The sequence below is a fragment of the Ostrea edulis genome, chromosome 3, assembly GCF_947568905.1.
Source record: "Ostrea edulis chromosome 3, xbOstEdul1.1, whole genome shotgun sequence".
Lineage (NCBI taxonomy): Eukaryota > Metazoa > Mollusca > Bivalvia > Ostreida > Ostreidae > Ostrea > Ostrea edulis.
The window spans coordinates 66,314,302-66,331,858 of record NC_079166.1 but is presented as its reverse complement, the minus strand read 5'-3'; the positions used below and the strand labels follow the sequence as shown (position 1 = coordinate 66,331,858).

The following is a 17,557-nucleotide window of genomic DNA, read 5'->3' as shown; positions in this document are numbered from 1 at the left end:
CCACGCACCCTTCTCCCAATTCTCCCTTTCACAGGGCCTTAAATATATCCCCACATTTACCAAGGTATTGTGAAACCTGAAAGTCTTACAGACAGACTAACAGACAGGATATCTAAGGACCTCCAAGTACACTTTCTCTTAAGCCTAAAGGACAAATAAGTTTACAATATGTTTGAAAAAAGAGATTAGAAAAAAGACAATGCATGATCTAAGAATTATAAAATATCTGTAACAGTTGTAACATCTACAAAAACATTTCCTTTCTATTTAGCGACTTCTATCACAGTCACAGTGACACAGAATTAAATTAGATCCCTGGAGAACGACCTTGGCAAATGCCTTTATAAGCTAAAATTGCTCACTATGGGAAGGAATAAGGCAGAACCCCAGTTTTAATGGCATGGTGGGAAATCTTTTATTGTACATGCTGCTGACGAAGCTATTTAACAACCATAAAAAGCCCATCCTTTTCTGCTTAGCAATTCAACAACAGTACAGCAATTGTTTTAAGACCATGCACTGAAAAACTGGTTCATCTGCAAGGGTATCAATCTAAATACTCACACAAGAAGAATGAACAGAATTGCTGACTGACGGAGACTGAATACAAACGATTGGGTATTTTAAAAAAGCACTTCACCGCATTGTCATGGAAGCATAAAATGTTTTATCATTAATTCTTAATTTGCATCAGTTCTGCACTAGAATCAAAGCATTTGATCATAGTAATTTCACCTTGATCATAGTAATTTCACCAATAATATATGAAGTACATTCTAGATTTTTCAATGTTCATTTTTCATTTGAAAGGTAAAATGCAAACTTTCAACACACTTAGCATTATTGTACTCCACCTGACAAAGTATCTGATGCTCGGACAGAAACTGACCCACAGAACAGCTGGCTGGTCAATCAGAAAGTTCATCATGTCGGATTAAAATCAATGAGTGACAAAACAGAGTGAGAACTTAAAGATGAGTATTTCTCCTGTATTTGCTATGGAGAAACCCTAACTGAATCATAATTAGAATCTAATTAGTCTTCCTCCCTTAAATTAACTGTTAATCTGATTCATCATTAATTTCTACAAATACCCACACAGTCAAAATCATGATTACTTGCTTGCATATACATGCTTTTGATTCCATGCTGAAGGTTCATGAATATTTTAGAAAAGACTGAATGCCTCAAAAACAGAATTTCCGAAAATCGCTGCAAAATTAATATCCTAGTCATTTCATTGATTGTAGTAATCAAGCTGTGACATATTTAGCATGTATGTTTCATCTTTTGATCTCTGGTCTGCACATTCCAGGTGAGGACTGGAGATATGTATAGGTTCGTAGGACTGGAGATGTGTATAGGTTCGTTCTAGGTGATCGGACTGGACTTTGGAAATTTGTAAGTGCATGTACATTCAAGGTGATGAATGGAAATTGTAGCAAACAGTTGTCATGCTTGATTGAACATGTCCATGTTGCCAAAATATTGGTTTTAGATCACAAAGGAAGCATTTGCGACACAGACACTTACTTTTATATACTTCTATCTGTAATAACAATAAATTCTTCTTTCAAAAAAATTAAGCCCTGAATAATTCCTATTTCTGCTAACAATACGGGATAAAATCGTCGATCTTTATGGTTCCTAATTGTTAGCATATATCACTGAAATTACAGAAATAAAATGCTGCAACAGAACTATTGTCTATACAATCGATCAGCCATGATTGTTCACGTACAAGAAGACATTTGATGTGATGACAGCAATTTTATAAAAGGTTATTTGCCAATTATTTCTTTCAAAGACCTATTTTACATAACAATAGACCCATCAGGAATGGGACACATTTTCATTTCTCTTCCTTCATCTTGGCAATGCGCACTTTGATCTGATATGATGTAGGCTGAGGGAAAGTTTGTAATGTAAATCTGAACATCAGATTCCTGCTGAGATTTGCATACATATTTCCCTTGAGTGACTTCAAATAACACGGAGAAATTTTAAACAAAGATCACTTTTATCTGTCTCATTGAGAAATTTTGTATTTTTTAATGTTCATCAAATTGAATACATATCCATGTTATCAGTCCCAATCATTACATGTAATTAAAGTTGTTCATCAAAATAAAACTTTAATATGCTGTTAGAACCATTTATACTTAAAGTAGTAAGTTATTATATACATTTTCAACAATTCCATTGAATTTTTTTTATGTGTCAGAGCCAAAGTGATATTGACAATAAATGAAATTATTTGGGGGAGGGAGGGGCTATATAGCTACCATCTTCTTTTCCAAAAGAGAACTCAGAATGGGGATCATGTTAAGCCCGATCATATTCCGACCGCCTCCCTGTTACACTTAGTATGACCCCCACACCATGAGTGCATTAGTACTGAAGACATCAGCGGATGAAACATATACCAACCACAACATCACTCTTCCCTTTCCATCCAGCCAAGTCTTTTTTAGAAATTTCATGGAAAAGGTGGAGTGCTATTCTGAGACTGGAAACTTAGGTGACCATTAAATTAGTACAGCCATGATTAATGAATTAAAGATATTGCTGAACTGTTGTGACAGATCAACTAAAGCCAGCTGCCTTTTATTCCCCAAAGTGTGACATGTTCCTCGATCATCAGAATGAGGACAATTAAAACAAACTCTTAAACGTATATAATCATATCAACGAAAATATCAAATATGGCACACATCCATTTACTGATGTGTGACTGTTCCTCATATAAGTAAGCATTAGAAAAAAAATTATTAAGTAAAAAAAAAAAAAAAAAAAAAAATCTGAAGTTATTAATCTAGGTTATTGTTAAGGAGGTATACTCTACATCAAAATAATGGCTGACTTCATTCCTTTTAAAACATGGATAACAAGAGGTACTGTGAGCAATGCTCACTAAGAATACCCCCCCCCCCCCCCCCCCCCCCCCCCCCCCCCCCCCCGCTTACCCCAATCTCCCAAAGGGTGTTGGTAATAGGTATAAACTACCTCTTTTCTGAGTGTAAAAAACAAATGGCATGACAAACCGAACCATATTGCTACTTCAATGTCCAGTGCACGTGACCTTTGACCTTTTGAGCCCAAAATCGATAGGGAACATCTTCATCCCATGGGTAGTCCATATGTATGATATGGTGACTGTAGGTGGAAAGGATAACACTTTAGAGCCCGGAAACCATATTGCTACTTCGATGTCCAGTGTGCTTGACCTTTGACCCCAAAATTGATAGGGAACATCTTCATCCCATGGGTAGTCCATATGTATGATATGGTGACTGTAGGTGGAAAGGATAACGCTTTAGAGCCGGGAAACTATATTGCTACTTCGATGTCCAGTGAGCTTGACCTTTGACCCCAAAATCGATAGGGAACATCTTCATCCCATGGGTAGTCCATATATATGATATGGTGACGGTAGGTGGAAAGGATAATGCTTTAGAGCCCGGAAACCATTGCGTCTACAGACGGACGGACGGACAGACAGATGGACAACCCGATTCCAGTATAGCCCCCGCAACAAGTTGCGGGGGGTATAAAAATATAAATATCAGCAATATATATCTATTCATTTCAAAATTCATAACCTAGCTGAGTAGCTCAGTAGGTTAGCACGTCGACAGCTGAATTGTAGATCGCTGGTTCGAATCCAGGTTTTTTTTTTGGTTTTTTTTTAACAGATTACTTTTTACTAAAACTGCATTTTTTGACTAAATAAAATAAATTTGAAAGTTTCCAATTTCAAAATATTGTTGCACAATATACCCTCCACTTTTCATCCATATCAAATTTCTCTGGTGTAGCATACCTCCTTAAAACATAACAGTATCTACAATCCTCAAAAATGAAGAATTACACTCTCTATCATTGGAAATCTTAAGAAATAATTGTCATGCTTGTCAATCCATGGATTCCGAAAATGTACTGCTATTTTATATACTTGAAAACAATTTGATGATTTTTTACTCTATAAGAAAAATGTGACAATTTGGAAGAAAATATCATGGTTTTAAACACTGATGATTAAACTCAAGATTTTTTAATATCAAAGAGAAATATATTAATATATAAACTAACAAAAACAAACAAAAAAAAGTACCCAAAAAAAAGATGCAAATTATTTAAACACTTCTGTACCTTTCATTCTCTGTGCTGAAATGCAAGTCTGAATGTTAATTTCTACACATGGATCATTATCAAATTTCGCAGATTTTTTAGAGTTAGAAATGTATAATTTTTCTGACATTGACATATATATTGAATCCCAGGTCACATTTTCATGAACAAAATTTGCATCAACAGAACAAACTTAATTTTGTGAACTGCAAGGCCCTTAACTATGGAAGAATTTTTAGGCATCAAAAACATGGACTAGTAATTTTAATAATCTAGAGGAACTATATACAAATATTTATATGTATCAAAACATGACTAGATCTTGAGGAATTCCTATACATAGTTTGCAAGGCTCAGTCATGCTTGTAAATTATATCTAAAAAATTATCTTCTACAAGTCGAACACATTACATCTACACAACAAATTCCTACCTTATATGAATGAACTTTTTAAAATCTATCTATGCATATTCTAAAAGGATTTAGCAGTTGGGCTCCACGAGAAATCAATTCAATACATTTGATTCAGAAATGTATTCTTTTCAATGCATACATGCTAAATAATGAATATGTAAATTTTATCAACTTCTTGTCATCCTTATATTGCTGAAAATGATTTTCAGAATTGGACTATCTCTTATACTGTTTAAGGCAACAATAGCTCTAAATCTGAAAATTCTATTTTGTTTTAAAAATGTGCTATCATGATAGTTTTGTGTGTAACTTTAACCATAATCATTGATACAATTAACACTAAGTTTAAGATTTATCAACATAAAGATTTCAGTTCTGTTGAATGTATAGAATTATATATATATATAGAGAGAGAGAGAGAGAGAGAGAGAAATCATTTTTTTGTACGGGAAGACAATAATGTGATTTTGCTTCTTACAGAGCCTCTAAATAGATTTTCTAACACAGATTATCAATAACACAAAGCTTATAAACCTTAATTTTTATTGTCATCGAAATAGCAAATCACAATTTTACAACAAAATTTTACAAAACCAAAATGACAGCTAATATTTTAAAACCACAGGCAAAAATTGAACTGTGTATCAAATTACGTTAGGAACACAAATTTTAAGCCTTATAAGGCTCTTAAATGCAAATATCTACAAAAACCAGTGTCAATCTAAGGATTCTTTAGTAAGAAAACTAAGAATTGAATAGACACACTTCCATTATATGTCTTATAACTGTCTTAGTGTTTATGAAATAAACCTCTTTAACAATAATAAAGCTGCACTTGAATGCTATCATCCTTTACTTATAAACACATTAATGTGTCTGTGTCTCCTTGTCGAGTATATACTGTAACAACTGTAGAGGAAGATAATACATGTACACAATTGTGTATACATATATGGTCGACAGGATTATAACACAAGATAGATACTGGTGTACTAGCTCGTGATAGATAGATAGATAGATAGATAGATAGATAGATAGATAGATAGATAATGTAGATACTGTATAGCAGGTTAATATCATGGTCGAAAAAAAAATCGAGATTTTTCACCGAATGTTAAATTCGCGGAATTTTTTTTTTTCCAGAGAATATAGCGAAAATTTACTCCGCGTGTTAATTTATGGATGTATGGATGGATGGATAGATAGATAGATAGATAGATAGACAGATAGATACAGATACTGGTGTACTAGCTTGTGTATTATATTCATATAGGAAGATAATAGTATCACATGTACAAGATTTGATCAAGATTATAACACAGGGATTCAGATGTATCAATATTTAATGTGACATTAAAACCTCATAAACTTCAAAATATTTTAATGTAATATCAAGTTCTGTTAATGATTGTTTAGATATTCGATGTCACATTAACTAATGCGAGTTTAATAAAGGTCTTACAAATTGGCATTTACTGAACACATTAACTAACGCCATTTAGGATTTGATAACTCATTACGGTTAATGTCACAATAAATTTAATGATTGATACAACTGCATTGGTACAGATATACACTGGTGTACTAGGTTGAGTCTTCTTTATATATACATGTATATACATGGCAAGTCTTCACATTCTCCACATATTTTCTTAAAACTTTTCTCAAAAATAATATAAAAAATGTCAAGTTTTGACAATTAATTCATAACTACAGTTATAATAGCATATCAGATAAGAGTTAAATACTCACAGGTTTGGATTGAAGAGTTTTGTGTGAGCATCTACTCGCTCAGCATCTGTCACTTTGATCTCGACATTAGTGCGGGGGATCCAACAATTTGTCCGTATCGTGTTGAATGGAATGGGTTTCTCGTGAACAGTGGTGAATGGGTAAAGTGGCACTGAAATATAAAGTGTAGTAGTTCGGAATTACCGAGAGAAACACATTATGTATGGCTTAAATTGATATATAATACCATATTTATATAGCACCCTTTTCATACACTATGTACGCTCAAAGATGCTTTACAATGCATATATACCTTACAACAGAATGTTATACACATAATATATAGAAAATAAATAAAACATTAAAAAGCAATGATATAAAAGGCGTTATCACATGTAAACAGTCTGTAGCTGTACCTATCCTGATTGTACATATAAAACATGAAAACACAAGATACCATAAATATGCTAGATAAGAATAAACATCAGTTTCAGGGCTTGTATGACTGTCCTCTCCGTGAGACTGAAGACTAGTGCCAGGCATTGCTGTTCTTTACCAGGGTAATCTATACTAAAGCAAATTATATAACAAGAAATTCAAATAAGTACATGTAGCACCACAAATCAGATTGCGTACGAAAACCTCCAGATAGATATGGAGAGTGGGTTGTAAGTGAACAAACTGCGCAAGTATGGTATGTTTAGGGGAGAATGTCACAGGGTATTTCGTACTTATTCATGTGATTAGCTAGGATATTAGTTTAATTTATTTTAAGTGGATTAATCATACAATTTTTCAGAGCAGTATCTGATCTAATTTTATTTATGACAGCTAGTACAATGTGCACTAAAACTGATTATTTTGTGTGTTGCGGCCATGAGTATTTACATGTTGCAGCTTCTGTTATTTGATCTTATTTACAGAAGAGGATTCCTTTCCAGATCAGTTGCATTAGTATCATTATCAATATTAAATTGAATTTTATTACAATCCTGAGTTCTGATCTTAGAAATGTCAGGAGACATTTTCTCTAAGAGAAGGAGAATGTCACAGGATGAAATAATTCATAGTTAAGGAGGTATGCTACACCAGAAAAATTTGACGTAGATGAAAAGTGGAGGATATGTACAACAATATTTTGAAGTTGAATTCAAATTTACTTTATTTTGTCAAAAAATACAGTTTTAGTGGAAGCTAATCTGAAAAAAATTTAAAACCCCTGCTGGACTCGAACCTGTGACCTACAGGTCATCAGTCGGCATTCTAACCTACTGAGCTACTCGGCTAGGTTTTAAATGGAAAAGGAAAATATTGCTGATATCGATTTTTTCATCCATGTTTTTAAAGGAAGTCAGCCATTATGACGATGTAGAGTACTACCTTAACACACAAATTTCATTACGTTACTCATTTCATCGTAAGTCTTTAATTTCATTCATATTCATCGGGATGAACGCTGATTGATAGAGAGAGGAGTGTGAAAGGTCAGTATGGTTTGTGTATGGTTGAGTATATTGTGAGTTGTTTTACTGGTTTTGGTGCTATATAAGCAAGATTCGCGCCAATTCCAAAAACTAGCTAACCCAGCAACACTCCTACCCCGACTGAGTGACTATATTATTTACATATATCGTCATATCAAAGAAACTAAGTTTTACTACAGTTTCTATTCTTCTGAGTTTACGGTAAGAGTTTGAATTTACTCTATTGGAAAATATTTATCTATTACATTAATTTATAAATATTTTGAAATCATTATTTTAATATAACTAAAAATGTGAATGATAGAGTGAGAGAGTACTTAATTCTTTTACATATTTTTAGATCCTCCTCCAGGATTAGGATATGATAGTAAAGAAGTTTATGAACCCAAACCACCAGTGTGTTTTTAATAAAATACATGACGGTTACATGCACATCGACTAAATATCCAATAAGTCATCATAATTAATCCAGAACCCAGAAACCAGTGTTCTCAACTTAGCATTTTCTGCGACCCGTCAAACGTCTAATTACTTCAATAGTTACTTCTCCTGTATGTGAATTACACATCCTTCTTGTACATTGGTTAGTCAAAATCGAATTACTACACTTAAAACACTGAACGGACACCTTCATTAGGTTGCCTCTTAATACCCTGTATGGGTGTCACTTTGTGATTACTAAAATGGTCGAGATGATGATGCCAGGGTGACCTGCGATTATGAGGTCGATCATCAGCTCAAGTTAATCAAACTCTCGGTCCTATTGAAATTTCCAAAGTAATTTTCCTAAGGTCTTAAGGAGGCAGTTGAAAAACCCAGCTGGGTTTGACATTTACGTTTTTTTAGCACTAGACCAGTCAGGCTACTTCAAATGATATTTACTAGACCTGACCTTACATCCACTAGCCCTGACCAACTTTTCAGAAAAAAAAAACCTGAGGGTTTCTTCATATATAAGTACCTAATTCAAATGAAGTTTGAAATAAAAAGTATTTAATAGTCTCAATAAATCTTTAGTCTCGTAATTCAATTTGATGATTTTCTTTTCAATTAAACGCATTATCTGTTTCTTTAAGTGCTACCTGGCACAGAAATTCTTTAGTTCATTTGTTAAAATAAAATGACCTCATTTTCTTTTTTCTTTTTCAATTTTATAAGCCCTGCTTTGTTTCCTCCCAACTTTTTCCTTTTTTTTTTCTGTTCAACATCAAAAATGAAAAATATTTCTTTTGAAAAATGTCAACCAGTCCCTTAACATTGAGTAAATGACGTCGTAAAACATCAATTCCGACAGTGACTAATATATTAGAACTAAAAATAAAGATTATATGTCATAACTTGGTTCAAAATTGCTCGCAAACTCTTTACAGGTTTTTTTTTTGTTTTTTTTTTGCTAAGAATAAAATATCTTATGGTTTAAAGTAAAGTTTCTTGTTTATTTTTTCAACACGACCAGTCGGACTAGTTTATCAACATTTTACCCGACCGGACCTATCATTTAGTAGACTCGGTCGGTCGGACGTGCCTTAGTGTCAAACCCTGCCCAGTAACCTGAGCCTAACATGATAATGAATGATATTCAATAGTGTGAATGTCGCTCTGAAATTACAAAAACTGACCTCACAAATGCAACTACCTGCCTCTATCATGCAAATGTCTTTTCTAAGTACTTTGGTGGACATGTGTTACATTTTTTTGTAAAACATATATCAATGATTTTGGCTACTGGAGTTTTACAAAGAAAATAAAACCAATGAGGAAAAGTTTTATGGTTAAAATTGTGGCAGTCAGACCTGGGTTGATGTCATCAAGTGTGAATTAGACATTTAAGATGGGACGAATGTAGCGCGGTCAGCTGGATTCAATTGCCCATGGCCAGATAGCTCAGTTGGTAGAGCACCTAACTAGAGATACAGGGGGCCCTGAGTTTGAATCCCAATCTGGTCTGTTGCATTTTCTCTATCCCTGTTACATTTGGTGCCATAGACCAGTCCCTGGAACTGACAGGTGAAAATGCCAGCCAGAGGATAAAGATCCTGGGTTGATGTCATTTAAGCAATAAAATGCATTCTTTGTTGTTTCATTGGGTGATAAAGCATTGCAGAAAAAATGCATAACCCCTGTAAGCAACAAAAAAAGACATTTTATTGTTTATATCTATATCATTATGTATTATTTGTAAATATAAACTAGAATTAAGATCTAAAAATCATATGATTGACCCATTTGTTATATTAAATGGAACAGCCAATGCACTCATTGACCTTGATGATACTCCATATTTGGTTATGATTATGCAGACAGATGGTACTAGAAAACCGGATCGAACTAGTTTGCAACAAACATGTATTTATTGCATAAAAGCAATGTCAGTTAAGGGAAAAGACTCAGTGAATTTAAATATCAAAGTGTGACGAGGGAGGAATCTGTCACAGTCAAATTAGTTTGATCGCAGGTTGCCAGATAGCTCAGTTGGTAGAGCACCCAGCTAGAGATTCAGGGGGGCCCCAAGTTCAAATCCTGATCTGGTTCATTGCATTTTCTCCTTTCCTGTTACAAAACACACAAACCCACAACAAATGGGGGTGGGTGGTGTGGGTAGGTGTGTGTGTGCTTTTGCACCCGTTTTTAAAAGCATTAGGCACTATAGAAGCCAGATAATTGTATTTAACGCTAAAACAATATTCAAACCCTTAATTTTCATTATCTATGTGGCAATTAATTGGGGGCATTTTTATATTTGATCTCCTTTCCTAACAGTTGCAAGTACATGTACATTTGTATTTTAGGAATCAAAATCCTCGTCAGTCCATTAATTTGCAATCGCAGGTTTTTGCACCAAGTGCTCTCTGAAAAGTCTACATGTTAGGTGTTAGCTGAATCTGAATGCTACTTCCATGATGAGGTTTACATAATTGAAAGATCTCTGCATGAAGCCTGTTGGCCGTCAATCGCCCTAGAATGGTTCTGCATATAAAAGAACCCTTCTCCAATGGAAAATAAACAAAATTTCCCAATTAATAGTCAAGAATTTCCCAATTTTGAGACAATGAAAGTAAGATGTATTTCTCTAATGATCAAAGGTCCTGTAAAATACAGTGATTTCTAAATCTCATGTACGGGGATGGGGGGAGGGTAATGAGTGAGAGTCTCTCTTGGTCTTTACCTTAAAAAAGAAAATCTTTCAATGAAACAAAAAATTAATAGCAATTCTATGCAATTCCTAATCTAAAGGAAATGGAATCCTGTCCCAAACACTGTAGTGACAGTCGTTCTTCAATATGACTGAATAATGAATTATATAGATGCTATCTGTATTTATGCACTGATTTCTATAAATAGTATTTATCTATATATGAAACACTCTTGAATTAAGACTTGTTAATGATCATGTTGCTGTAGGATATCAACACTATAACAGTATAGTCGACATTTGAGATCTCTGCATCCTGCAGGGCAATTAATTATTGTATCCTCCAAGTCCCAAATCAATGCACATGTGACAGTGATCCTTACACACAAAACTATTAGTTTCTGATACCAATTTATCTTAGAATGTAAATCCTTAACCAAGAAAGAAATTTAGGCTTTTAGATATTGTTATGTACCAAATACACTAATTTAAAATTTAGAGATAAACACGATTAATGACAATATGTATATTCATTTCTAAAATCCAGGAGTTAGTCTGCTGTCCTCCCTAACATGCTTATTTATCAAATTCCTGAATTTATTTGTATGCATTATGCCCCCACCTCTATTTTGTGCTAATGAACATATATGTGCATGTCATTGTGTTATTCATATAATTGCACCCTGTACCCTTGGCAAGATTATTCATATTATTGTAAAATTATATTTATGTACCTCATGTACCATTGTGAATGGTTTGAGTGAATAAATGAACTGAAATTGATAAATGTATCTCTGAAATTTAGAGTTTCTAAAATCCCTAGAAGCAGACCTTTTTGAAGGTCTTGACGGCTTGACGACCAAACATTAATTCAGACCAATAAAAGGTGACAGTACATTTTAATGTTCAGACTGATGAAATGACTAAAATGAATATGGATTTCTAGACAGCCAACAGTAACAAAGACAACATCAATACGAATATACACAAGGACATTTTAATATGGTAACTGTCCGAGACACCTGAATAAACAGCTTCTTTATATTAATGTGATATATTGCTTTTAGCAAATTGTCAAAATGATATTCTCCAGATTTTCCACTTGACTTAACACACATCAATGTGAAGAAGTTCACCCTTTCTTGTCCACGATTTGCACACAGCTAGTATTTTTTGTTTATTATCCATGAGGCATGTAAATGCACGAGGCATGTTTTCTTTGCATAACACTGGGTATCAAAGTATGAAACATCAAATATATATCAGCAATGTATATAGTTTGCCGTTCTACTTACACCGCTGACCCGAGTCGTCCGGATAATCGAACAGATCGACTCCTCCACCACTAGTGTCACATTCTGTAAAGTCTGGTAAATCTTCAAAATCATCGTCATCATCACTGAAATAAGAAATAGAACGGAGGAAGTCTGGAATATCGTAACGAGTTATTTTGTCCGTGCCCAATAAAGGGTTAGCATCTGCCATTATCTATTTATGGGACACTGCAAACCTGTACAATAAGTACAGGTATAAAGGTAAACATAACTTCGAGATGTTTGACCTTAACCTCCGGATACCGAGCCCGACTGAAACGAGTCGGAAATACACACCCGAGTTTTTGTAAACAGAGAGAGAGAGAGAGATGATAAAATGTGTATAGTGAGAATAATTTTTAACCATTTGACAGAAGTTGTGAGGACAGAAAGTACACTATAAAGACAAAATTCTGTCCTCACAATTACGTCTCCATAAACGTAATCCACAACATGTGAAAGATGTAGATCTATAAAAAATATTCTAGATTTAATAGTGAGGACAAGTGGTGTTCTCATTAATATTTTCTCTCAAAACCGTTTTTTCCACAATTCCAAAGAGAGCATTAGATAAACTTTTATAGGTGTCCCTATAGCTACACATAATACAGTACATTTTTGCCCTTACAATAACATATCCATGTATTCTCTTCTAGACGTCCTCACTAAACAGGTTTCATCATCATCAGAGAGAGAGAGAGAGAGAGAGAGAGAGAGAGAGAGAGAGAGAGAGAGAGAGAGAGAACTAGGGTGCATAGGGGCATTCATCCAATCTTTTTTTTTTTCATTTTCAGTACTTTCAATTTATTTTTACATGCAATGTTTATTAATGTAATATATATTTGATAGCTGTATCCAATGCATGTAAGCTTCAACTGATAAAATGAACCCATGTAGGGAAAGATAAATGCTCTCTTCCCACGAGTTAGGATTTTGAAGTTTGTGCAATCTTTATATCCATCGCATTATATCTTAATTTTTCATTCTTTTTAATTTTACTTTGGTTCTTGTCAAATTTTTTTAAATATACAACTGTAAACTCAACTTCTCCGCCCCCCCCCCCCCCCCCCCCCCCCCCCTACACACACACACTCCCGACATTTCATATCAACTAGAACAAATTGAGGAACCTGTCACAATAAATACCATAATTACTACAACAAATCTCTTTTGTCAGAAATGGTACTAAATACATTAGAAAAACACACTGATTTAGCGATTAAACCCCTCCCCATTTCTATTATAGGTTGTATTTACAAAGCATATATTCAATGATTCGTCTATGTGTACTTTGAGATATAATGTGAATGATTGATCTTGTTCAATAGAAGCTTTTTTATATTGTTATACTAGAACATGTGCAAATCATTTTCTGGTTTAGCATTCACGTGTAGGTATTTCTTTCCTTTATTCATGATTCGAAGGTACATGTATCTTTAATTAAAAGTTTGTTCATTATATATATATATATATATATATATATATATATATATATATATATATACACACACATGTATACAGTCTCTTTTTTCGAAGTGAAATATATATAAAAAAAACTAAAAAAACAACTCTAAACACTTTGTAGAAATATTTCGACCGTGTTACCGGTCGAAATATTTCTACAAAGTGTTTAGAGTTTATATATATATATATATATATATATATATATATATATATATATATATAAGGATTATCTTTATCCACTCTACTCTGGTCCATATTCCAGTACCTTAGAGCGCAGTGTGCACCTCCGTCATCGATATGTAGATGATTGGAAAATGTGTGTGGGTTTGCCCGTGCATATTACGTAAATTAAATAATACTGGCCAGAGACGAAAATCAAAGAGTATCGATCACAAATAATACAACTACAAGAAAACATTGAAATGAACATCTGCCTCACGTGTAACATACAAGGGGAACGTTACACAGACCACTTGAAGAAGTTGATGCAGATGAGTCCTTCCGCAGATAGAGGAAGTACGTCAAAATAAATTGCATGCTGCATTACACGTTTCCTACTACACATACTGCATTACATGTTTCCCACTACACATGACGACAAGGATGAAATGGGGGGTTACAGACGTTATCAATGTCACTTTAAAATATTCACTTCCACACTTATACTCTCTCAATCTTTTCATAATCTGTCGCAACAAATAATGAAGTTTTAAAGACCCCGTTATTTGAGAGAGTGAACTTTCTATAATTTCGCACTTTCGTTTCACCCGAGATCATGTCATGACAATATAGTAAATCAGATACTAATCATTTGACGTATAATATTCATAATCAATTGTTTAAATTAGACAATCGCTCCAATGTAATGGTCTGAACCGAACCTGTTACCGCAGGCTGATAACTGGTCTCAGTACACACGAACAAACACATTAAAACTTACTGAAAGGTCATCTTGCAACAAGCATGTCAAAATCCAAAAACAGTAAATTCCTCATCAAAACGAATAAAAAATTATAAAAATCATCTCTGTGGACTTGTAATCACGCCGTATAATTTCTGTGTATGTTGACGGTGGATGCTTTGCACGTTGTGTAGTGTCAGTTCAAACCAAGGTGATCCGAATCGATCGAATACACGTAAATTCAGGTCCACGGGTTACTAAATAAATCTCTTTCTCCTTCTCGCATTACTTTCAAATGTGTTTGCATATGCGTGTGTTTTGCCGATGGTTTTTATTATTATTATTATTTTATTTTAGTTGGGCGTTTAGACATAAATTTTTCGCTTTATAAAAAAACAATAGTAGTTAGAAATTCTGCAAAAAGGAGGGAAAATATACAGTTTATACTGAACATTTTGTATTTTAGTGATGTCTTGGTTGATATATATAAGTAACTAAAATATAAAAGCTCTCTATATTGAGAGAGAGAGAGAGAGAGAGAGAGAGAGAGAGAGAGAGAGAGAGAGAGAGAGATTGAGCTTATCTGCCATCGCATTTTATTCTCACTATGTAGACACGGTAAACTTATTTATCTTAATCTATAAGCTATACAGCACGTTGAATTATAAATATATCATCGGTAGTTCTGTATGTATAATATTCAATTTATTGACTCGACCATACATGGACATTCACCTATGCAGCAAGAAGACAAACTCACACAATGAGTAACTTATCACCCAAAAAATCTAGCAAACAAATACTAGATATTCTACGATTGTATAGTTTGCATGCTACCGTCCATGTCGTATGAAAAATAGAGCACACACGCTGGCGAACGTTGAATACTTTATAGGGACTGATTCACGATTTCCTCCTAAAAATTTTTAAATCTACAGTTTAATATGTTTAAAAGGTTTCACAAACAATTAGGGTTATATATCATGACAGAAGCTCATTATAGAGTTTATTATTTGTTTTGAAAACAAAGATTGAGGTGTGATATTTTTTTTTACGAAGTTTTCAAAATAAATGGGTATCTATTCAAGTTTATTATATAAATCACATTTCGAGTATACTTTTTGTAAAATGTGTCCTTAAAAAGTTAAATTTGTGACTGTATAAAATCAAGATGCTTTAAATTACAAAATTAACATTTTACTGGTTTGTTTGTAAACATAAAAAGACTCTGAGTAACGCAGAGTTACGGCTAAAATATTGCTCTTACCCTTGCATTCAGAAAGTTCATTTAATTTTAGATGTCAACATTTCATTAGTTATGTTTTCAATTTTTAACATAAAAAATGAAGAAGAAGGAAAAAAAACAACAACATAAACAAAAACAAAAAACACGTGAACAAATTCCTTTAAAAGGAAAAAAAAGAAAAGATCTGTATTTTCTTACTTAAACATTAAAACACAGGCACTCGACGTTTTAAATATCTATAATAAAAAAAATTGTTTTCCTGTAAACATAATATTGACAAGGTATACCACGCCGCCATCTTGGTTTTCGTTTTTACCAGCTGCATCGCTTGAAAATTTCAGCGAAAAGTTCGATATAATACAATAATTAGAACCCTACCGTTTAGAAGCAACTCTGTCAAGGTCTTACCTCTCGCATCGTCATGGTGAACTGGAAATAAAGTCCATTTATCGGCTATAATCAACCGTCAAACATCGTCTACTGCTTCTCAAATGCGAGAAATCGCTGAAAGGTGGACGTACGTTGACATAATTTTGGGATAGCCCTTTTTTCATTGGTCGATAAAATTAAAAATAGTAAATATTATAATTAGCTGTAAATATGTTCTAGTGAGCGAGGTAATAGATCTTGAACATTATTCTATTAATATATACTTCATTTATTTTTTTAAACGTTAAACATGATAACTTCACTTATTCATGCATTCGTTTCTGTTGAAAGTAAATTTCATAACGTAATAAGAAAACTTCAAAATTGAATTTACACACACACGCACGCGCGCTTACACGTGGGTATACTCTCAAACGTACACACTAACATTTATACATTCATGCAAATGTCCTGTCCTGCTTATCTGTTGTCACAGTGGGTGACAAAACGTGGGTTGGAGTCGAAGCGGGGCGGGGGGGGGGGGGTCATGAACATTTCCAATGTTATTTGGTAATGTGATAGATTCACTAAATTTCCCGTGCCAGCCTGTCCCGAAACCACACAATTGTGCAGAGTTTTATTGTTTGCAGGACTGCAACTACCCTGCATTCAGTGCCCCCCCCCCCCTCCCCCGGCACAAGCGTCAGTGGGTACATTAGCAAGGGAATTCTCATTTGCATAATGATGTCAACTTCCGTCCCTAGATCAGGATTCATCGCATTTTGAGGAGCAGTAGACGATAGTTGATGCTTGATTATATCTGATCAATGGACATTATTTCGAGTTTTCCATAACGATGCGACAGATAGGATATTGACAGAGTTGTTGCTAGACGGTAGGGTTCTAATTATTGTATTATATCGAACTTTTCGCCGAAATTTTCAAGCGATGCAGCTGATAAAAACGAAAACCAAGATGGCGGCGTGGTATACCTTGTCAATATTATGTTTACAGGAAGACAATTTTTTTTATTATAGATATTTAAAACGTCGAGTGCCTGTGCATTAAAAATATCGCTCATTCAAAGTTGATAACCAAACTTTGGACCTTCCTATTGCAAGGATATATATATATATATATATATATATATATATATATATATATATGTTAATCATATGTACTTTACTACTTTTACTATTATTACATGTAGAGTTGTTATGTACATGTATATATATAGACATCTATATATATATATATATATATATATATATATATATATATATATATATAATCCAAATAGAAAGAGTTGATATCATACAGTCAAAATAATTCAATAAAAAAAGATTTTTAAAATTTGTATTCACCTGAGGA

At 33.7% G+C, this 17,557-nt stretch overlaps 1 protein-coding gene across 5 annotated transcripts in view; it reads right to left on the bottom strand.

Moving 5' to 3' along the window:
* LOC125675498 (phospholipase D1-like) overlaps positions 1–17,557 on the bottom strand; it is a 77,045-nt gene that overhangs the window by 47,027 nt on the left and 12,461 nt on the right. For 2 of the 5 annotated variants that reach the window (XM_048913222.2, XM_048913223.2), the window contains exons 2-3: positions 12,189–12,292; positions 6,298–6,448 (exon numbers count right to left, since the gene is read on the bottom strand). In XM_048913222.2, coding sequence (XP_048769179.1) covers positions 6,298–6,448; positions 12,189–12,292 — 255 coding nt within the window. Of the gene's footprint in view, positions 1–6,297; positions 6,449–12,188; positions 13,261–14,610; positions 16,599–17,557 lie in introns of those variants that run through there. The other 3 variants (XM_048913221.2, XM_048913226.2, XM_048913224.2) reach the window with 2 other exon arrangements.